This window comes from Myotis nattereri (assembly GCF_964212035.1).
Source record: "Myotis nattereri genome assembly, chromosome: 3".
Classification (NCBI taxonomy): Eukaryota; Metazoa; Chordata; class Mammalia; order Chiroptera; family Vespertilionidae; genus Myotis; species Myotis nattereri.
The window spans coordinates 185,483,942-185,507,206 of record NC_138077.1 but is presented as its reverse complement, the minus strand read 5'-3'; the positions used below and the strand labels follow the sequence as shown (position 1 = coordinate 185,507,206).

General features: G+C 56.2%; 1 protein-coding gene across 6 annotated transcripts in view; it reads right to left on the bottom strand.

Annotated features, from left to right (window-relative positions):
• Positions 1-465: 465 nt before the first annotated feature.
• KCNQ4 (potassium voltage-gated channel subfamily Q member 4) overlaps positions 466-23,265 on the bottom strand; it is a gene marked incomplete at its 5' end in the record, with an annotated part of 58,612 nt that continues 35,812 nt past the window's right edge. For 2 of the 6 annotated variants that reach the window (XM_081085689.1, XM_081085692.1), the window contains 9 exons: positions 466-2,837; positions 3,433-3,562; positions 6,029-6,160; positions 8,516-8,615; positions 10,312-10,532; positions 17,492-17,653; positions 19,381-19,469; positions 22,780-22,875; positions 23,030-23,140. In XM_081085689.1, the coding sequence (XP_080941815.1) occupies positions 2,625-2,837; positions 3,433-3,562; positions 6,029-6,160; positions 8,516-8,615; positions 10,312-10,532; positions 17,492-17,653; positions 19,381-19,469; positions 22,780-22,875; positions 23,030-23,140 (1,254 nt within the window). In that variant the 3' untranslated portion in view covers positions 466-2,624. Of the gene's footprint in view, positions 2,838-3,432; positions 3,563-6,028; positions 6,161-8,515; positions 8,616-10,311; positions 10,533-14,800; positions 14,858-17,092; positions 17,138-17,491; positions 17,654-19,380; positions 19,470-22,779; positions 22,876-23,029; positions 23,141-23,265 lie in introns of all 6 variants that reach the window. The other 4 variants (XM_081085691.1, XM_081085693.1, XM_081085688.1 and 1 more) reach the window with 3 other exon arrangements.

The window sequence follows — 23,265 nt, the reverse complement described above, 5'->3', positions numbered from 1 at the left end:
CAGCCTTCGGCATTTTTCTGCACTCCCAATCTTCAGTGCACCCTCTAAAAGGACTATCACCAACCAGATAGCAACCAACCCCTCTTCAGACCTCTGAGCCCAGCAGCACTTTAGGGCGCATCCCCTATCAAGCTCGTGGGTTCTGCTAACCCCAACCTCTTCCCTTGTGTAGCTGCTTTAGGAGCCGTAGCTGCTTTCTGCAGTGATTTTTCTCCAGGTTGTCTCAGGGTTCGCTTGTGTTGAAGAGTAATACAAGTGTAACCCATTCCTTATGGAACATTCTCTTTGTTGAAAAACCTAGTATAGTTTCTGTTTCCCTGACTGGGCCCTGGCTGATGTACACCATTAGGAAAGTGGCACCACTCTTCACTGAGGTACTGAGCCAAAAGGAAGTTAATCTGGAGGTGCGGGGGGTCATCCTGAGAGGTCAGCGTGCCGAGAGGAAGGCTGAGACCGAAGGCAGATTGCTGACGTGTTTTATTACCTGGATCCAACTATGCCTGGAGCCAAAGCCAGCCCTGGGACTTTTCATTATCTGGGCCATTAAGTTTCATTTTGCTTAAGCTAGAATGGATTGAGTTTTTGTTGTTACAATCCGGAGTCCTGACTAATCCAAAGCACCTCCTCCCACCCCCAGGCCAGGTGCCCCACCCCACAGCCACCAAACAGCCAAGGCCAACCACATCCTACAGAAAACTTTAATGAAACCAATAAGTTAATAAGTTAACAAAGTGAGGTACTTGCATATCTGAGAACCGGTTTGATGGGGAACCTTCATTGCGGAAGGAGCGAGGGCTTCTTCCCCAGTCTCCTTTAGTCAGAGGATAATCCCATTCTCCTGCCCCTCTCCGCAGCTCTGTCTCTGAGGGGCCCAGGGGTGGCTCTCTGGGGACAGTGCAGTGCAGGTGAGGTTAGCCGGCATAGGCGCCATCCAGGGCATGATGGTGACATGCAGAGGGCATGTTGGGCAGAGGCTGGGCACCATGGGGCTGAGCAAGATCCAACCCCAGCCCCGGCGCTGGCGCATGCAGGTCCCCAGTCATGAGATGCAGGTGGCTGGGCCTGAGCCCCTTGTTCACTGGTACCCCACAGAGGGTCCCCCTACACATCACTCTCCTGCCACCTGCAATAGCTTTGCAGAAGAGGGACAAAGAGTAGGGATACCAAAGAGGTGCTGGGGGCCAGGAGTGGGTGGGGGTTTATGCCAGTAGAGGGGCTGCCAATTAGAGTGAACAGTGGGGTATGGGAGAAGGGGAAACAGTGCATGTGAGTGCTGGATGCACAATTGTTGCCTGAGCAATGGTGGTTGCTAGGTGCATTATTTTTCTCTCTGGGAGTTACAGTGACCAGGAAGGCAGCAAGCCTAGATAGAAGCGGGCCTGATAACCATCTGGGGAGGGGCCTGGGGTCTTTCCAGTGCTGTCCAGGCCCCAGAGGCCTAGGCCTGAGTTGTGCTGTGGGGACGTCGAGGAGGGCCCTTGGGGGCAGGCAGAGGCAGCAGTTAGGGCTCCTGGACCAGTGAGGAGTAGATCTTCTTGAGAAAGGAGAGCTGGTAAAGCTCTGGGGTGGGGCCTGGAGAGACCTGGGGTCCCTGCAGTGCTCCCTCTCCTACCTGGATGGAGTGGGGGGCACCACTGAGTGGACATCATCCTGCAAGGACAGTCCACGGGCATCAGCTGCAGAGGCCCCGGGAAGGCTGTGGCTCTGTGCTAGTGTCTCCATGTGTGTAACGGTGTCAGTGTGAGTGTGAGGCTTTCTGCATGTCTGGGGAAACTAAAGAGGCATGTTCGTGTGACGTGGGAGCATTGTCTGTGGGAGATTTCGGGGAGAACACAGAAACGTGTGCTGTCGAATGTGAGTGGGGGGCCAGAGAGAGGAGTGGACACCTGGCAGGAAGAGGGTGCTCCTGGGAGGGACGCTGAAAAGGGAAGAGAGGCCCAGATGCTGCTCTTGGAGGAGGTAAGGGAGAAACAGGCCCCATGCTGGGTGGGGAGGGGTGATAAGCCAAAGAGTGGAAATGGAGACCATGGCCAAGCAGCCTGAGACCAGCTACTGCTGGGGGCCCATCTCCCAATGAGGGATGGGCAGAGGGACCCCATGGGGGTCCCCAAAGTTGCATATTTAACATAGTTTGCATATATGGTGCCCACCTGCTTAATGGCAGGATCCTGTGCTTGTGCGTACCTGTGAGGGCACCTTGGGCCCGCCCCCAAGGGGGCGGGGACTTGGCGGGAGGGCTTCCCTGCTCCGTCCGAAGGGCGGGCCGAGAGACCTCACCTTGCATAGCTGGAAGCTGGTTCAAGACCCACAGCGACCCGCTCCCACTCTCCGGGCAGTGCCCCCGCTGCGGGCGGGTTGGGCCTTGATGGGACGGGCAGGGCACGGGGGCGCCCAGGGGTCGCGGGGCAGCGCTGCTGCTGCCCCCTGTGCGGCCTGGCATCGCACGCTCCTGAGGTGGGGCCCGCAGCCCGCATCTCGCCTACCCAGGCAGCTCCATACCGCGCACGGCCTCTCTCCCCGCGAGGGGCGAGTTCAAGTAAGAGCAGAGTCCCCAGGCCTCCGGGGGCGGGTCCGAGCGCCAGGCCGAGGGGCTGGCCGAGTGCGTCCCGACGCTGAGAAGCCCCTCAGTCCATGTTGGTGCTGACCGAGCGGGAGATGCTGAGCGTCTGGGCGGAGACGGAGATGTCCTCGTGGTCCACGGGGCTGTGGTAGTCCGAGGTGATGTCGGGGTCTAGCAGCGGCGCTTGCACGGTGCCCAGGCTGGCAGAGGTGCCCGAGCGCAGGCACCTCGAGTAGAAGCCCAAAAGCAGGTCCAGCTTGTGCTCGATGGACTGCACCTGGGGGCGGGGCGGGGCGCGGGTGGAGGCGGGTCTGGGCCGGGCCGGGAGGCGGCACTTGGGGCCGGGACGCGGGAGGTGGGGCTTGGGCGGAGCGGAGCGCGGCTACGCGGAGGGCCGGGCCGGGACCCGAGGCCGGACACGCCGTGGAGGAGGGGCTTGTCCGGGGAGGGGCGCGCCTGGCAGGGCGGAGCTCCGAGGGCGGGACGAAGGTAGGAACGTGGGGCTTATTCCTCCGAACAAAATTAAATTGGAATAATCCGGGCGATCGAGAGACACGCAGGCGGGGTTAAATTAAGGAGGTGGGACTTGGGCGGGTTTGGCTGAGACTATAGCAACCCGGGGCGGGGCGGGGCTCGGCAGGGGGGCGGGGTTCTCGTGGGCGGGCTTACTGGGAGGCGGGGCTTATCTGTGGGCGGGGCTCTGCTGGGCCCCAGTCGCGAGAGTCCGGCCTGCGCCTCCCCGGCTGGTGAGTGGTCAGGGTGGCGGCTCTGAGAAGCGCAGCCTCCCCTCGCGCGTGACCCCGCGACTTTCCAGAGCGTCCGGGTGGATGACTAGGTCGGCCACACCAATGAGACGCCCTCTGCGCACTCACCTGCTTCTCCACCTTGACCACGCGGCCCATCATACTAATTTCATCCGCCGCCTCCGTGTCCGAGGGCCCCTTGTCGCCCTTCTCCCGGGCCTTTCGGTCCCCGGGGCACCTGCCCACAATCTGGTCCACCCTGTGGGGAAAGGGAGCCGTCAAAGGGCCCAGACACACGCCACCCCGCCTTCCCACAAAATCTCAAGGTTGCCTGCTGAAAAGGGAGACACAGCCTGCACTGGTGGGAGGGAGGCTCCCCGAGGGAGGGGGCCTGGCCAAACGGAGGGACTGCCCACTGCTTGGAGGGTGTTCCACTGAGCTGAGCAAAGGCATCACGCAGAAGCACGGCAAATAAAACATCACCTAGTGGGGGGACAGGTGTGAAATGGACGGGGAAAAGAGGAAGAGACACAGCGAGGCTGTGAGTTGTAAGGCAGACCAGGCTGGAGCTGGCCCCACCTTATTTTTCTGCTCTTCTTTACAGCAAAATTCCTGAAAGTGTTGTCTCTTCCCTCTATCTCCAATCTCTCTCCTTCCGTTCTAAAGCCTACTCCAGTCAGGCTTTCACTTCCACCACTTCATCAAATCTACTGTTGTCAAAACCCCAAATGACCTCCATGTTGCCAGATTCAATGATCATCTCCCAGTCCTCATTATACTTGCCCTATTAGCAGCGCTGGGCACATCTGAGCACCCCTTCTTCCAGTGCTTTCTTCATTTGGATTCCCAAACACCACCCTCTCCCAGTTCTCCTGCCTCACTGAGTCTCCTTCACTGGCTCCTTTACAACCTCTAAATATTGCAGGATCCAAGGTTCGCTCCTGGAACCTCTTCTATGCATTTACCCTCATTTGCCGTGATGTCTTCAGTTCCAGATGTTCATTCCACTATACACTGTCGACACCAAATCTATATCTCCTGCACCATACCTCTCCTCTGAACCCCACACCACACCCTTCTAACTGCCAGATCATCACTCCATTTAGATGTCTGATCGGCATCACAAACCCAACATGTCCCAATTTTACCAATCAAAACTTGCTCCCCTCATTGCCTTCCCCATGTCAACAGACAGAAACTTTTCCCTCTTGTTTAAGCCAAAAACCCTGGCTTCATCTTGGACACCTTTTCTCCCCCTCTTATACCCCATCAGAAAACCCTGTCAGCTCTATCTTCAAGATAGAAGCTGAACAGCGTTCCTGCCCTCATGGGGCCTTCCTTCTAGTGGAAGGAGAACAGATGGAATATGTCAGACATATTCTAAATCTAACCATGTCTACCCTTGGTCCAAGTTCCCATCATCACTTGCCTGGATGTCTGAAGTAGCATCCTCAATGGTCTCCCTGCTTCCATCCTAGCTCCCTTATAAGCCATTGGCAACACACCACCTAGGGTGATCCTTTTAAAATGTAGCTCCGATCTCATCAGTCCTTGCTCAGAGCCCGCCAATGCTTGCATCTCACTTTGGATGAACACCAACATCTTCGCAGTGGCCTACAGGGCTTCATATAGTCGAAGTGCCATTAGCCTTCTAACCTCGCCTGCTGCCTCTCTCTCCTCAGGCACAGCCGGCTCCTTGCTGGCCCTAGAACAGTGATGGCGAACCTCTCGAGCTCGGCGTGTCAGCATTTTGAAAAACTCTAACTTAACTCTGGTGCCGTGTCAACATATAGAAATGTTTTGATATTTGCAACCATAGTAAAACCAAGACTTATATTTTTGATATTTATTTTATATATTTAAATGCCATTTCACAAAGAAAAACCAACCAAAAAAATGAGTTCGCGTGTCACCTCTGACACACGTGTCATAGGTTCGCCATCACTGCCCTAGAACAACACTCCAGCCACATGCTCATCTCAAAGCCTTTGCACTTGCTGTTCCCTCTGGAAAACATTTAAACAGCCACGGGGCTGCTTGCCTCGCCTTCAATTTTTTTTCTCTCAAATATCACCTTCTCTCCTGTTTAAAATAGCAAACCCCAATACCCCAGCCCTTTTCTTTTCTTGGCATGTATTATTGTCTGACGTATTCCATCTGCTCTCCTTCCACGAGAAGGAAGGCCCCATGAGGGCAGGAACTCTGTTTTTGCTTTCTACCATATCCCCACTGCCTGGCAAGTAACAAATACCCAATGACTATTTCTTGAGAGAACAAATGAATGAACAGGCAGTGAGAATCCCGGCCGCGGAAGGGCAAAGTGTAGGTGATTTGGGGTCTTGGTATGAGAGTTTTTCCTGTATGCCGGGTGAGAGAAGTGACAGGGAATTCCAGAGGTAAGAGGTGGGCAGGATGCAGGACAATCCCCTTGGGAGGTGGGAGGTTATTCTTTTAATCCCATAATTTTATGTCCAGGAAGCAATCATCTAAAGGCGTCTCCTGGATTGTGCAGGCCAATAGGGTTCTCACAGAGGACCTGCGCTGGCTCGTTCTTCAGGTTCAAGACAGGCGAGGGGTCTGGCCTCAGCCGCGAGAAACGCCAGCCTCCCTGGCGGCCCCTAGGGGGCGCCCGGGCTTCGTTCTGGCTTTGGACTTGGGCCCTCGCGCGGAATCTGGGGCCAGGGCCTCCCTGCCCGGCTCCTGGGTGGGGAGCAGGCGCACCCACCGGGTCTGCAGGCTCTTGATCCGACCCAGCATGTCCAGGTGCCCTGCCGAGTACTGCTCTATGACGTCCTTCACGTCGTACGGTCGCAGCGTCTCCTTGAATTTCCTTTTGGCCACCAGGAACTTGAGGATCCTGGGGAGGGAGGGGGAGGGGGCGCGGAAGAGTGTCTCAGAGGGAATTCTTTTCCAGCCCCGTCACCGTCCCTCTGCTGCCTCCTTGTCCAGTACCAAGGCTCCTCCTGCTTGGACCGCAAACAGCCTCTGCTGCGTCTCCCAGCCTCCCTCCCTACCCACCATGCCCCGGGACCCAGAGTTTGGTATTCTTTAATGTGCCTATATGTGCAGTCGCATTTGCCTGGGAGGGCAGGGACTGGACCGGGTTGCTCCCTGCTAGATGTGACACTTTTACTAATGACAGCTTGGACAAAGACATTTAAAAAGAAATTATATATATATATGGATTTCAGAGAGGAAGGGAGAGACAGAGATAGAAACATCAATGATGAGAGAGAATCCTTGATCCGCCTGCCTCCTGCACGCCCCCTACTGGGGATCGAGCTCACAACTTTGGCATGTGCCCCTATCTGGAGTCAAACCTGGGACCCTTCTGTCCACTGAGCCAAACCGGCTAGGGCTGGGCAAAGACATTTTTTGCATTCCCTGAGCAAATGCTTGTTAGCACAGCTGTGCTGGACCTGGGCACCCAAAAGGGCGTCAGATCCAATTGCTGGCCTCAAGAGCCCTGGTCTGAGGGGGGTGTCAGAGGACATAAACAATTATGGGCTGACAGGGGCCATGTCAAGGAATAGAGAAAGAAGGCTGGGAACCATGACAAGGGAGGCATTGGCTGGTGCAGTCAGGGGACAAGTCTTGGGAGGGGGACGGAGGGAGGCTTTCTGGACAAAGGCAGGCAGGACCCTGTGTGAGTGAGTCGGGTCAAAGTAGCCGAAACAAGTTGGGAAGGAAAGGGAGGTGGGGTGGGCATATGAGAAGACGGGAAGGGATTGGCCTTGAGGTAGAGGCTGAGGAGGGGACTCTGCAGAGCCTTGAACCCCTGGCAGAGACTGGGCAATGGGAAGTTGGGTGGTGGGGAAGGGTCTGTTCTGCCAGCCTTGGAGGGAACCTGGGAGCCTGGGACTTATTCCCCCAAAAGAAATTTAGGCAGGAAGACCTGCTCCCAGGGATGGGCCTGAGCCGGACGCGGGCAGTGAGGTGAGATGCGGGACAGCAGTGAGCAATTCAGGACTGAGAGACCCCTAAGTCTGAGCTGATTTCACTAAGTTGACTCCCGTGTTGGGGCAATAGGGTGGATGGTGGTGCCACGGGCTGAAATGGAGGCCAGGAAGAGGGCCAGGTTTGGGGCGTGCTGGGGGTAAGGAGTCTGTGGGGTGGCCAAGGAGTGGTGACCTGGGCCAGGTGGCAGCTCAGGCGTTGTTTCCTGGAAGCTAGTCACTTGGAGGGGAGAGATGGGATGTGCAAAAGGAGGGTGAGAAGAGAACTCAGGTTCTCGGGGGGTTGGGGAGGAATCCAGCTGACTCTGGTTTTTAAAGGAACACGAAGGGAAGAGGCTTGTGGGCAGGTGCATCAGCCAGGGAAGAGGCAGTGAGTCTGGAAGGCCTGGGGGTGAAGGCACCTGTGGAACTCTGGCTGGAGACAGAGGCCACGCCAAGGAGCTGGGGGCCAGATCCATGCTGGGCCGGGACTCAAGAGCTCAGGAGACTCTGGTCACCCCTTAAGTGTGGAGGCAAGGAGACAGCCAGTAGAGTCAATAGGGCAGGGGTTTTCAAACTTTTTGACCAAGACCTACCATAAGAAATATATTTTACTTCAGAAGCCAGTCCACACATACACACAGGCACATAACTGAAAACACAAGTTTCATACACATCATTTACCCTCACTACTGGGATGCACACTGATATTTTCTTTTCTTTTTAAATTTTTTATGCGGACCATGGCCCACTAAATTGATTTCACTAAGTTGACTTCAAACTACGTGACCTGTGGTTTGAAAACCATTGCTCGGCCCTGAGGGAACAGACAGGGTGAAGTCAAGACACAAGGAGAGAGAGAGACGGTCTGAAACACAGATGGAGGGAAAGAGCGAATAAGACAGACACAGGGAGAGGCAGGCAGATGCTGATGCACGCCAGGGAGAGAGAAATAAAGGGAAAAGAGCCGGACGTAAAACGAGCAAGCAGCTGGGGAGAGAAGGGAAGAGGATGCTGTGGGCATGAGGAGAACGACCATGACGGGCAGCTGGGCCAGCCGCCCCACCCAGCCAGCCCTCCCATCATAAGAGTATGCGGAAACCCTGCTGGGAGCCATATGCCACCTCCGCACCCACCCACACAAGGGTGCCAGGCGGGCAGCAGCTGGTGTGCCCGGGATCTAGGCCAGGCCTGGCCATGAGGGCAGACCCCAGATGGGGAGCAGCAATGGGTGGCAGATGAATGGGGGGAGGACCCACCTGAGGCCTAAGTCTCACCTGACAGAGCGGATGACCGTCTTCACCGCAGGCATGACATCATCCACCGTGAGCTCGCACTGGTAGCTCTTCTCCTCTGCCACTTCCTCGGAGGGGCCCTCTGGAAAGTCAGGGGACCCAGGTGGTGGCAGCAGAAGGGGCCACTCCCACCTCTACCACCACATGCCCAATTATACTTAGAAGTATTGAGAGGGAGACCAAGGCCCAGAAAGGGCCCAGAACCTTCCTGGGAGCACAAGGCAGACCAGATTCCTGCCTCCCTCAATGCCCTACCCAGAGTGGAAATCCCCAATTCATTGCACGGCATCTCCCTGTGGCCAGACAGGGTGAACATTTACCTGGTAGCCAGGCGGAAGCACATCTGGTCTGGCCTGGGGGGAATGGCACAGAGCCCTGGAGGAAGCCCCACTAGTTCTACCACCCAGGACGGGGAGTCCCCAAGAAAAGGGGCTTGTGGCCTCTGCACACCATCAGGCACACAGTCTCATCCTTCAGCCAAGAGGGAACCAAGAGGGAAGGAAGTCAAGGGGCTGGCTCCCCTGCCCAGCTCTGCCACTGGGCAAGGCCCCTAAATCAAGTCATTCCCTTCTGGATGAGAGAAATGGCTTTTCCCAGGCTGGTGCCCTGACTGCACAGAGAGGTGATGCTGTCCTGGGCCCTCAGGGCACAAGGTGGTGGGAGGCCAGGTATGTCCTTGGGCATGGAAAGGAGGCCCCAGGCACCACCCTTGCCCAGTCTCTCATGGTTCGTGTGGGTCTATAACTCCAGGAAAGGCCTCTCCGAGTTGTCAGCCAGCCGCGCATTAGGGGCTGACCCAGCACAGACAGGGGCAGCATAGCTGAGTCCTCTCCCTCCAAGGTCAAAGGGGCTTCCTGTCCCCATCCTCCGTCCTTGTTCACCCGCCCCCTCCTTTTGGCACCCAGGGGCCTGACGCATATCAAAGCTAGGAGAACTCTTCCGGGGAACTCGGTCCAACCCTCTCATTTTCCAGAAGTGGACCTTGGGTCACAGAAAGGGGAAGTATCTTGCCTAAGTCACAGTGTAAGTCAGGAGCAGAGCTAGAACTCAGAAAAGTGACCTTTCTGGTTAAAAAGCAACCTGCACCAGGTTCACCGCCTGTGTCTGCTGGCTGGGCTGGGGAAGAGGGGCAGGGTGTGGAGCATGGGCTATGGAGCTGGGCAGGCCTGGCTGAGAGCTCAGCCTCCAGGTCTGTGAAATGGGGACGCAAACAGAACCTATTTCCCAGAGTGGTTGGGAGAAGTAAACCAGAGAATCCACTGTGGGGCTATACACAGTCCCGGCTCAGCAAGTATGGGCTCCTGCTCCCTCCAAAGCACATTGCACTGCAGTTCGCTTTCGATGAGCACTTACTACATTCCCAGCATCCTTCTGTTCACCTCCCACGGACAATCTCCTTTAATCCTCACAATAACCTTAGGGAGTAGATACTATTATCAGCCCCACTTTAGAGATGACAAGAATGAGTCCCAGAGAGTCATCCGAAGACTTTACTCAAGACAAATGGCAAAGCCAGGATTCAAACTCAGGGATCCTGGCTCCAAAGCCTGTGCCTTTAACCACTACCAGATGCCACCTCTGCATTCTCATCTGATTCTCAGTCTGGAGCCCTGCGAAGCAGGTATCATGACGCCCATTTTACAGACCAGAAGGTGCCCAAAGATAGTCAATCAGGTGCAGAGCCAGGACTGGAACCAAGTCTTTCCACCCCCAGCTCAGACTCTGTCCCCACGCTGTCACCCTCAGCAGGTCCGGGGCCCCAGGCCCCCAGCACTTACCCTCAGCAGAAGAGCGGGGTTTGAGTCTCAGAGAGGCCCGGAAGCGGGTGCGGTCATTGAAGCTCCAGCTCTTCTGGACCTTGGTGGGGCTGGTGGCCTCACCCACCTGCTCGCTGCTTGGGGAGGTGGCCATTGACGGCGGTGCCAGGTGCTGCTTGGAGGGGCCTGTCCGCCGCTGGGAGCTGCCTATGCGGATGCGGTCTTTGATGCCCATTCGGCTACTGGCAGGGCAAGTTGGGTGGGGGAGAGAGCCAAGTTAGCTGGAGCTGGGGTGGGCATGAGTAGAGACAGAGCTGACTTAGGACTCGGGGGTGGCTGTTGGGTATGGTTCTCCACCAAGTGGAGACGTCCTGGGATGGGACAGGGTGTGGTGAGGGGGGCCCTGACTCCTACTAGAAGCTAATCCAGGGTCAGTCTTAGCAGATCCTCCCCCTCCCTCACCTCCCACCCCTCAGTGCCCAGACAGATAAGGGGTGCACAGGAGACAGATGTCAGAGTGGAGGGAGTGATAGAACCCAAGAAGGAAGTCAGAGACGGACAGGAGGACAGGGGAGCTGGCCTGGCCCAGATGGGTGGGTGGGTGGAGGTGGTGACCAGCCTGGGCAGACAGGCTGTTAAAGGATGGAGAAGCTCGCCTGGCTGTGCTCACCAAGGTGAACCTCCAGCTCCTCACTGTACCCAGGGGCAGGCTATGTGGAGTTGAGGGTGGTGTATGTGTGTGTGTTGGCATGCATGCATGTGACAGTAGGTACACATGTATCCGTGTGTGTACATATGTTGGGGTGTGTGTACATGTCTCAGTTTATATTTCCTTCCTCCTTTCCCCACTCCTGGAACTATCTGATCCCATACTGGTCAAGGCAGGGCATTGGGACCTGTCCAGCCGCACAGGCAGTGCGCTGCAAAATTCCCGAGGTCTCCACCACACGGACTTCAGTGTAAGTGGTGCTGGAGGCCTGCAGTGGACTGGCTGCTGAGCGGCCTTGGTCTGTTTAGCTGCTGGGCCCACATGTATGCCCAGGACACATAGGGTGTCTGCCCTCCCGGGGAAGGTCTGTAGCCTGTTCTTCTGAGGTCTCCCCTGCTCGAACTCTGCCCACCTGGGCTGATAATCTGCCCATGTGATCGTGGATCCCCCCTCCACAGCTCTACTTGCCTGTTCACTAAGCCCCCAGAGACTAGCACCTACACACGTCTGTGCTCATGTGAGCACACACACGCATGTCTGCATGTGCTCAAACTTCCCTTCCCACATCTCAGTTCCCCACCACACCCCCAAGCCATGGAGGAAGGCAGGTTGGGGGGCTCAGGTTCCCCAGAACAGGTCCTGGATAACCATTACCTGGTAGAGTAACTCTGTGTCCAAGAGGTTCAAGGACCATGTCATCGCTGTTGGAGCAGGACCTATGCAAACGTCCCCCATCTCATGCCCTGTGGCTGCCTCCCTGCTGTGGCTTGCCACTTGGAGGGCCCCTAGCAGATAGATTTGGGGGCCCTTCTGCCCCAAATGTCTAGGGCCCTGGCTCAGAGAGCATCAGCCAGTCTCAGAGGAGCCTGAGGTGGGGCAGGAGCTGGGGGACAAGACTGTGTCACCTACTTTCCAATCAAGGGGATGGCAGAGGATAGATTCTGGTTTCAGGGTTGGGTGGAAGCCAGGGTCCCCCATGCCCAGGGCATGGGGTCCAGGTTACAGAGTCAAGGTGCTGCGGTAAGGGAGATCTTGAAACCAGAGACAACTTCGGAAAGGCAGCCAGGATACAGAGCCATCCTTAAAGGTAGGGCCTCTGCCCAGAGGGGAGAGGTGATAGGTCAAGGGTTTGGGCCCTGAAATCAGAAGGGAAGGACAGGGGTGGCCCCCGCAATCTAGCATGCTGTTTTCTGGCCCAGTATCCCCTCAACACATCCCAAAAATTCCAACCAAAGTTTGAGGTTGGCTCTCCCAAACTTTCCTCTGCAGAGCCATTCCTTCGAGCTCTCCTCATGCTGGCAAGCACCCCCACACCCGCCCGGCCCGTGCAACCCCTCCTCCTGTCCTCCACTCCTCCAGGCGGGAGAGGAAGAGAGGGAGCTGGAGAAGACCCTGACACTCAGCCAAGGGCCTGGAACTCCAGATCTCTGCACCCAACACATCACTCCAGTGGTATTCTGGGGGAACGGGGCGACCTCCCTGTCATGACAAGTGTGCAAGCAAGACAGCTTGCACTCAGCCGGACTCATCCAGGGAAGGTCTGGGGGCTTGTACTAGAGGCCTTGGAAGGTCCCTTTCCAGCTCTGATTCTGTGACAGTTGGCGGGTTGTGGGTTCTGTAACTTTCCAGCCAGCCAGAGGCCATGGGCTCTGCTTTGATGGAAGAAGGCTGTTTCCCCAGGGGGCGGGGCTAGATTCCAGCTCCTTGGACAGGGCCCAGAAAATGGCTCCTGTGAGCCTCTCTGGAGCCTAAAAGCTCAAAGAAAATGGAAAGAAACCTGGCACACGGTGGACATGGAAAGGGCGCCTTCCTTTCCCAGGCTCCTTCGAACACGCAAGGTCCTGTCTCACTGCCTCAGCCCTCCGGCTCTCAGCCACTTCGTGTGGTGGGTCCGTATTTTCCATCCCTGTTTTACAGATGCAGAGGCAGGTGAAATGACTTGCCCAAGGTGGCAGAGCTCCTGTGCATGGAGCAAGGACTGGAACCCTGTCTTCTCTGGCTGTACACGCTGTGTTCCTTCTCTGGGACAAGCAGTCACCCACACTGGGGAAACTGCTCGCTAGGGGACACTTGGCAATGTCTGAGACATTTCTGGTTGTCACACTGGGGTGTGCTCCTGGCACCACTGAGTAGAGGACAGGGGTGCTGCTAAAAATCCAACAATGCATGTGGCAGCTCCTGATAACAAAGAAGTATTGGACCCAAAATGCCAATGTTGCCAAAATCAAGAAACTCTGATCTAGGTGATCTGTTGGTGCCTGGGAGATGGACGGGGTGGGCTTGACTAGGGCTGTCCTATTGGGGGAGGGAGGGGGCAAGCTCTGAGCACAGGCTGCCCTCTGACTGACCTAGGCCCAACCCCTGTACTTGCTTCCACAAGGGATTTCTTTAAGGGCTCACCATTTGCCTGCCCAAGGCCAAGGTCATGGGGAAAGAGAGGCAGCCTGCTCTTTCTGGTGCTGCAAACAGCACCTCTTTTCAGGACTGTGGAAACAGCCTCACCACTGGCCCATCTGCCCTGGCCTTGCCCTTCCTGACTCTCATGCCCACACGGCCAAAGTCATCTTGAAAAGGGGCAGACCTGGAGACTCTCAGCTTAACCCTTCCGTGTGTACCCACTTCCTACAGCCATGGTTTCCAAACTCCTTTTTAAAATAAGTAAAGTCTTGACTGCTCAACAAGCCAAAGCAAATGAGACCAACATCCATACGGCACTTCCTACGAGTCAGGAAGCAGATCCTATTCTCACCCACATTTTACACCTGAGGAAACTGAGGCACAGGGGGCTTATGTCCAAGGTCCCCGAGTGAGTGAGTGGCAGCCAGGTTTAGACCCAGAACCCACGTTTCTAAGAAACACTGCCTCTAGCCCTGGCACTCACCTCCTACTCATGGGCCCCCAGCCCACAAAGCCAGAGGCACTCTTGGGAAACCCAGGACTCCATGAGCCCAAGCTGCCAGGCAGTGCCAAGAGGACGAGGCCCACACTGGGCTTTTGGATTCTTCGTGACCCCGCTCTGCCCCCAACCTCAGTTCCTGACCTCCTGCTCTCAGATCTGGCCACGCTGGGCTGCCTGGTCCTTTGCCATGGCTGTGCTCTCTCTCACCTCCTCACCTCCTTGGCCTGTGATGCCCTCCCTCACACCCACTGTGTTTTGGACCTCCTGGGGGTGAAGTGCCTGACCCAAGCCCCCTGCTTCCTCCTCTGCTACACTTATCACACCGAATAGCGATTACTCTGCAACTCTCCAGGCACCATGTTTTCTTCATCACAGTGTCCCTAGTGCGGGCCTCGCATGGGGCAGCTACCAAGGAATGTGGTGATGATGTGGCTAAAAGAGCTGGGCTCTGGAGTTAGCAAGGGAGGTACCAATCCCACTCCTTCAGGCACCTGCTAGGTCCCTAGGTGGGCAGTGGGGAAGCTAAACCCAAGGCCCAGCAAAAGTCAGAGTGGGAGGGACCCTCATAGAGCCTCTAGTTCAATCTGCCCATTTCACAGATGGGAAACCGAGGTCCAGAGAAGAAAAGCAATTTGGCCAAGATCACACAAGGGGTCAGCAGCAGAGCCAGAACTCATCCCAAGCCTCCTGTAAGTGTCCGTCCTGGCAGACTGGGCACCAGGCCCATGCCCCAGACTTGGCAGAGGCATCCCCAGGAAGGCGAGGGGCTCATCGGGGCCCCAAGACAGATGGCAGGCGGCAGGCACATGCACCTTGTTCTTGGCCCATCCTGTCCCCCTCTTCAGCCCCCAAACTGGGTGGGGCAAGGAGGAGTAGGGACAGGAGGAGCAGGTAAGGGGTACCTCGGTCTCCAGCTGGCGTGGATCCGAAAGAAACTCCGTTTATTACTAAACATCTGGCTGGAAAGTTGAGAACAAGACACAAACAGAGGTTAGTGGGACGGAGACAGGTGGGCAGAGCATGGGGAGCTGCCAGGATGGGGCCAGCCTCCTGTTGCTGGTGGGAGAAGGCCCCCCACCCAGACGTCCTTTGGCCCACATTCCCAGACGTTCTCAAGCTTTGCATGAGGATCTCCTGGGGAGCAGGTTAAATATGCAGAATCGGTGTCTGTTCTCCAGAGGTTCTCCTCCTGGGGACCTGGGCAGAGATCCAGCTGTCTGCATTTTCAACAGATACCCCACCGGATGCTGATGCAAGAGGTCAGCGGACCGGGCTTTGAGAAACACTGCTTTAGCACCTCATCACACAACCCCAAAGAGAGGGGGCTCTGGCCCTAACAATGGATGCCCCAGGAAGTCCCGCCCCTGTAGTCCTGGGAGTGTGCTTGACCTAGTGCTGTGGTCGGCAAACTCATTAGTCAACAGAGCCAAATATCAACAGTACAAAGATTGAAATTTCTTTTGAGAGCCAAATTTTTTAAACTTAAACTATATAGGTAGGTACATTGTTATTAACTTAATTAGGGTGCTCCTAAGGCTTAGGAAGAGCCACACTCAAGGGGCCAAAGAGCCGCATGTGGCTCGCGAGCCGCGGTTTGCCGACCACGGGCCTAGTCCATCCACAAGCACCATGTGGAGGGTGTGAGCATTCAGGTGTGTGTATGTGTGTGTGTGGTCCCATCTGCGGCATCCCCCTTCCCCCCCATGGGTCCCAGACAGCCAAGATTAAGGATATGGCCATTTAGCCGGAGGCTGGTGCCTGACTGCCTAGAAGCCACAGCTCAGCTCAGTGGGGTCGCTTAGTTGAAGGAACACCCCACCACCAGCACCACGAGTCCCAGCCAAGCAGACACTCCAGGGCAGACAGACGTAAGGCTTGGAGTTAGTGACAGCCAAGCACTTACTAATAATCTGTTCCTAGGCCTTGGGGGGCCTAGAGACCCAGAACAGCTGTGAAGGGTGGCACAGGTGCTGGTCACAAGCTAATCTCCATCCCCAGAACCTTCCTATTTAGATAAGGTGAGGCCAGCGTGAACTGGAAGCTACAGAGCACTCTGGCTCAGCTGAGCAGGGTTGCACCAATGCCAAAAACTTTTGAGTTTCTGCCTGGAGGCCGGGGCTGGTTCGGGATGGGAAAAACAATGACCGCCTTGAGGCCATGACAGAGAAACTGAATGTGACGCTCTTCCAGGGAGCTGCCAGCCTGGCCCGGCCCCTCCCTCCAGCCCCAGACTTGGAGGGCTGGCTCTGCCTCTCTCTCTGTTAAGCGCCTCCACCCCCCAAGTGTCCTTACTCAGAACGGAAGAAATGCTGCTCCTAGAGTCCCCTGCACCAAAACCCCCTCCTCCCGGCTCCCCAAGCTTTTCTGCCCAGAAACCAAGAGAACCAAGAGCTCCATATCAGCTAAAACATCACTGATTTTCTGCCCAGGACCCAGAGGCTCAGAGTGACTTGATGGCTTTCTCAAGGACACACAGCATCAGGTGGCATAGGTGAGCTTGCACCGCACTTCCTCCTCCTGACCACAGAGTGGGTCCCCTCTTCTCCCCTCCCCTCTGGGCCGCAGGCTCAGCATCACACCTGAGGCTCAAGGCCCAGATGCCCGGCTGGCTGATGCAGGGCAGATGTGTGAAGATGAGACAAAACGAAGAGATGGGCAGAGGACAGGTGAGAAATGAGGGGGGCTGAATCCTTAACCTCAAAGCTCTACTTCCACGGGAGCAGCCACTTTCCCATACTGTGAGTTAGGGGCTTCCCTTATCCAAATAGGCTTGAAAATCCACTATTAGGAACATTTATGTGTGTGTGTGTGGGGGTGGGGGGGCGCGCGGGGGGCAGGGGGCAAACATTATTTCTGTGTTCTTTCTAGATGCAAAAGCTCCAGGCAAGTCAGGTCAAGGGGTAGAAGACTGCTGGGAGCAGCAAACTGTCCCTCAGAAAAGAAGAAAGGCATTGTGGGAGAATCCCAGGAGCATCCTCTGGGATTAGCAAAGCTGTGGACAAGGGTTACACAAGACAAGAGCATTAGTCATTGGTTGAGTTTACGTAGGTCCTACAGCGGTTCTTAGTCACAGAGCTCTCTTTCCAGCTGGCGTCTTGCTCCCGAGAGGCGAGTTCAGTGTCAAACCCTTTCTAGAGGAACATGCTGGGGGAGGGGTCCCTGCCCTCACACCCCAGGATGGTGCCCACGATTACCTGAGCCGTAAGCACCTGTGGCCAGCGGCCTCCTCCTCTCTCCAGCTTCCCAGGAGGGATGGGGTGCAGGGATGGAAGAGTGAGGGGGATGGCGTGGAAACAGAAAGAAAGAGGACAACGAAATGAATGGAGGAGGTGATAGGAAAGGATGGTGGGGACAGATCCCCACTCTCCCAGGTGACACAAAAGGTGAGTCCAGCCTGACCCCTCCAGAGAGGCTCTCCGTCTGTGTCTGTCAGGCTGCTCGACAACTGCCCAGGCCTCATGACAAGGCCTGGGAGTCCCCAGAACAGGCCCAGACAGCCATGTAGCGGCTGGACACAAGTCTGAGAGAGCATGAGACAGAGAATGGAAGAGGACAAGAAGCAAGAGGAGGCGGTGGCCCCAGAGGGCCCCTACCTTTCCCCAGGGCAGAAGGAGGTGCTGCCCGGCCGGTGGCAGGTGGCAACGGGCGGGTAACGGGAGGGCGCTCCGTCGGGTACTGGCGCCCGCCGCACCTCCAGGGGCCGTAGGCCCCCATTGCGGGCCCGTTGCACGTGCTCAAACAAGAGGGCCAGTTCTCTGCAGGAGAGGGTGCCATCAGCGGCAGGCAGGGCCCTGGCACCACCCCCCCACTCAGTGGGCACTGAGCTCCTGAGCTCACATCCAGCCGGGCCCTGCCCCTCTCCAGGGACTCAGCACACACGCCAGGCCGGAGCAGGCAGCGTACGGTGTGGGAGAGACTAGCCTCCCTCCCTCTCTTTCTACACTCAGTTCCTGGGAAGTCCTCAGGGATGCCAAGTATGGTTGTGCAGGCTGGGCACACTCCAGAGCACCCTCACGAGGGGCAAGTGGGCGCTCAAACGCAGCTCACTCTGCTCACCAAGCTGTGCACAGGGATCTGGAGCTGTGCCTACCCGGCGGCCAGCGGCAGCCCTGAAATCCTCAGCCTCCAGAGTTGACTCCGAATTTTAGGGTGGAAACTGAGGCTGAAGAGGGAGACGTGATGGGGTGGCTAGCCAGCTCCTTCCCCTGAAGCTCTGGGTTATTGGAGACCAGATCTGGGGCTCAGCTTCTTCATAATTCTCCAGGCATTTCCTGTTTCCATAACCCAAGGAAGACAGCTCCCCTTTCTGCCTTTCTGTTGTATAGATGAAGAAACTGTGGTCCAAGGAGCAGGAGACCTAGTCAACCCAGAATCTCCAAACCAAGCTCTGTCCCTCTTACCAGAGGACCCAAGACCACCCCAACCCCAAATCCTCCCCGCTCCTCCACGCACATCATATTTCTAACAAACCAGCCCCTGCGCCATTCCCCAAGGCCGGCCTTGAGTCCTTAGGGCTCCTCCTGGAAAGGGCAGCTTCTCCTAAACTAACTACCCTCCTGGTCTCCACCAGCTGCCAGGTGGAGAGATGGGGAAACCAGTGTGATTCTGGGCGCTCCCCTTCCCAGCCCCTTTCCTCCTGCTCCTCCCCTGGGAACCCCCTGGCGCTGGGAGGGATTAGGGAGGGAGGCGGCCAGGTGTAGGGATGAGTGGGATCATGCAACAGCTGCTCTTGGAGAACTAATGAGGCCAAAAAAAAAAAAAAAAAAAAAGGCGCCAGCAGAAGCGCTGAGCACAGCAGCCTGGCCAGCCTGGCCTGCCTGCCCGCGGGACCAAGCTGTGCTCCATGGTCTTCATTCCTACCTAAGGGCTTGGCCAGGCACCTGGCCACACAAACTTTGATGATGCAAACCTGCATGGAGCCACCCTGTGCAATCTTACCCCGACCTGGGTCAGTGGGCGAACTCACTTCTGTGCCCTAAAGCTGCTGCCTAGTACAGTAAAAGTAGGTACATATTCACACACAGAGGTACTATGTGGGCCCTTGCACCCAACTCCGGCATGCCCATTCAGGCCCATCCCATACTTTCTTGATCCATTGCAATACGCCAAGCTGGCAAGGCTAACAGTGCCCCCAACTCAGATGGAGGGGAGATGAGCTGGCTGTGCCACTACCCTGGGTGGCATTGACTCTGGGGAAGCATGCAGACTGCCAGCACTCCAGGGCTCGGGGTTCATCCAGAGGGGCAGGCAGGGCTCTCTACCCCACGCCCTGTGCTCAGTGTCCACAGTCTTCCCAGGGCACAGAGAGAGGGAGAGAAGACCCTCCAGGCTCTGAGGTAGGTAGGATCTGCAGAGCCAGCCCCAGATGCTCCCTTGGGAGCCATCATCCCTTTCCCACCCTCCAGGGCTGAATCCCAGCCATTTGTCCTCAGGGGCGTTACTGGCAGCCCCTATCCCGCCTTCCCCCTGCACCAGGGCCTACCTGAAGGATGGGAGGATACTGTCATAGTAGTACCAGGTGGCCGTCAGGTAAGCCCGGTTCCTGTCGGTGGAGTATAGGCGCCATGCAGCCTGGTGGTATGAGGGAAGGGAAACGGGAGACAGGCATCAGTGCGGCCTCTCAGCCCCCCACCAGCCCTCTGCCCCCGAGACAACCCAGGCCTGGGCCAGCTGACGGGTACGCAGAACCATAAGCCAGTTTCAATTCCATAGCCACCAGCAGGGCCAGACAAAGAAATGGTGGCCTAGAGGGAAATGACTTTCCCAAGGTGACGAGCAGATCAGCCTCAAAGCCAGGGGCCTTGGAGTACAGCAGCTAAGAGCTGGGGTTCTGTCATCAGGTAGATGGGTTTTCAATCCTAGCTGTGCCCCTTATGGGCAAGTTAAGTAAAGCTGCAGAGCCTCAGTTACCTCGTCTGTAAAACGGGTGTAATACTACTTACCTAGCTGGGTGTTGAGAGGATTAAATAGGTGAGTGTATGTGATATGCCAAGTGTAGTACCTGGCATATAGTTGGCAGTTAATGCCAAGTTCCCCTGTTAAACCCTCCTGTTAGCTCCCTTACTATACCACTGATAGCTATCTATTCAGTGTGTATTTGATTAATGTCTTTCCTCCTCCAGTGGTTCTCAACCTTCTGGCCCTTAAAATACAGTTCCTCATGTTGTGACCCAACCATAAAATTATTTTCGTTGCGACTTCATAACTGTAATGTTGCTACTGTTATGAATCGTAATGTAAATATCTGATATGCAGGATGGTCTTAGGCGACCCCTGTGAAAGGGTCGTTTGATCGCCAAAGGGGTCGCGACCCACAGGTTGAGAACCGCTGCTAGACTGTAAGCTGTGTTTTGATCACCACTGCATCCTCTGGCACATGGTGAGTATTCTGCAAATGTTCAAGGAATGAATGCTGACTGAGTGAATCATTATCACTAACAACAACCCCACACCCTCTTTCCCAGCTGCCTGTCACTGCCCAAGGGTTGAGGAGGGGAAGACAGCATCACCTCCCTCAGCATTCATGGACTTGCAGGGTTTCCTCCTAGCAGGAGGAATGAGGGTCAGACAAGAGGAAAGTCTGTTTCCTTCCCTCCAGGTAAGGAGAAGAGCCAGGGAGGGACTGTGAGTGGGGCGATCAGCGAGGGCAGGGAGGCATGGAAGCTGTTAGGGTGAAGTAGAACTGGCCCTGGGTGCCCCCCCTTTTTGGGTGCCTGTTGTCCTTAAGGGACTGCCCACTGATGAACTCACTAGCCGGGCACCCTCCCAGGACAGGAATATTTTTACTTCCTGCTTGCCGAGGCCCCTGGCGTAGGCTGGGGAGCAGCTGCCAGACTGTCTCATTAATTATGGGCACCACAATACCAGCTGTCTCTCGGCATGGAAGTGCCAGCTGCCTGCCCCTACAATGCCCCTCCAAAGGCCAGCTCCCAGGGGACAGTGGCCATCGTGCCCCAGGGGACACTGAAAAGGAAAGGCTAGGCTGGTGGCTGGAGATAGCGGGGATGGGGAGCGGAATTCCACCCTGGGGAGGAGAGATAAGGAGGGGCTGAGTCAGACTTGGGTTGGGGGTCAGAGGGTGGCATGCTGGACAGCACGCCGATGTGGCTGTGCCCACATTCCCTGAACTGTCTCCCGCAGGGGTGCCCTTGCCCACACACTTGACCAGGGAGAAGCCAAGGCTGAGTCACAGAGTCACCCAAATCTGAGCCCTGGTCTCAGCCCGTGCCCCATCGGAATGCCTCAGCACAGCGGGGAACTGAGGCCACACACTGCGAGTTTTTACCCCACTCTTCTGGCTGCTGCTTCTCTCTCCTTGGCTGGCTCAGCTTGTCTGCCCAGCCACGAAATGTTGAGGCTCCAAAAAGCCCAGGTCTGGCCCATCTTCTCTGCTCCCTCTTCACCCACGAGGTGAGCTCATCCAGGCCCAGGGCTTTGTTACGTCTACATGCAACATGCAACATGCAACAGCTGTCCGTTTCTGCCCCACCCATTTCTCTCCTCTCAGAGGCACAGCTGGCATCCAGCTGCCTGCTCAACATCGCCACCCAGGGGCTCAGAAGACCCTCAGACGCCACATGCTCCAGGCAAACTCACATTCTTCCGGCTCCACATCTGGGCCCACTCCAGAGAGCAGGGCCATCAACCATCCAGTTGAGCAAACCTGGAGGTGTCGCCCCACCTGGAAGTCATCCTGCCTTCTCCCTCACCCTCACTCCTGATGTCACTTATTTCACCTCCTCAATATGCAGAATCTGCCCATTTCTTTCCATTTCACATCACCCAGCAACCTGCCTCGCCCAGACTGTTGCCAGAGTCTCTCTTCCGGTCTCCCACACTTACCTGAGTCACCGTCCAATCCATTCACCACTTTTCAAAACACAAATCTGATCATGTCACCCACTCTCCTCCTTCAGACCTGTCCACATTGCTCTTAGGAAAAAGTGACACTCCTCCCCGTGGCCCCCCGTCTGGGCCTGGCCCACCTACCCACTATCCACTCTTCCTTCAGCTTCCTGTTCTGGCCCTGCTAGCTTTCTTCAAGTTCGTCAAACACACCAGGACCTTTGCACACGCTGTTCTCTTACCCTGAGTCTCCCCACTTCACCTCTTCACCACTTAACACCTACCCATCATCCAGCTCTCAGTTCAAGTATCATTTTCCCAGGGTAGTCTTCCCTGAATCTCCCTTCAAGGTCCCCTGTTAAAAGCTCTTCAGAGAACCATTTCGTTCTTTCAAGACATCGATCTCAGTTTGCAGTTACAACATTCATTCGTGTGGGTGCTTGTGGAATGAATTAATGAGTTAAGGTGTTTGGAGTGGAACAAGCGCACTGCTGGCTGCACAGCGGATGGGTGTCTCTACCAAGCACCTCGGGCAGTGGTTCTCAACCTTCTGGCCCTTTAAATACAGTTCCTCATGTTGTGACCCAACCATAAAATTATTTTCGTTGCTACTTCATAACTGTAATGTTGCTACTGTTATGAATCGTAATGTAAATATCTGATACACAGGGATGGTCTTAGGCAACCCCTGAGAAAGGGTTGTTCGACCGCCAGAGGGGTCGCGACCCACAGGTTGAGAACCGCTGACCTAGGGCCTCTCGGCCAGCTGTCTTCCACTTCAGGCCACGTCGCACTGGGACCGGAGTCGGCCAGTGGGGCAGCTCTGACTAATCCTAAACTGGGCACTTGGTACAGAGGGACATTTTCGACAATCTGAGTCAGCATCCCAGCTCCGTTCCTGACTTGGCATATGACCCAGAAAAGTCACATTTCCTCTCTGAGCTTCAAAGTGGAGTCACAGTTGTGAAGCTGGGACAGAGTCAGCATACACTGTTGCCACGCCAGTTTAGTTCAGGGGCTTCCTAGGCACCGGTACCTGAATGAGGTTGGCTGCTGGCATCCTCCGCTTCTCAAAGTGCTTCTGCCGATGCTGCTCCTGCACCTTCAGGGCGAAGCCAGAGCCGAGGATGCCCTGGGGGAATAGGCATGGTTCGGGGAATGTGGTCGGGCATAAAAGGCAAACTCTGCCCATCTGAGATGCTCTCCATGTGGGACAGGCACTTAGCAGGCTCTGCCCCCAGGACCCCTTCCCCTGGCCGGGCAATCCTAGGCAGAGAGGGACTCACGGCAGGCAAGGCAAAGAAGGAGATGCCTAGTAAGGCGAAGCCGGCAGCCAGGACCCTGCCCAGCCACGTGTGCGGCGTCTTGTCACCATAGCCGATGGTTGTCAGGGTAATCTGGGAACACAAATAGGTTACCCACAGGGCTGGTCACAGTGGCCACCCACATGAACTTGTTGGGGGCGCACAGAGATGAAGGCCTGATCATGAGGGAAGGGCCCCCCATGGTTGCCCACCGGGGG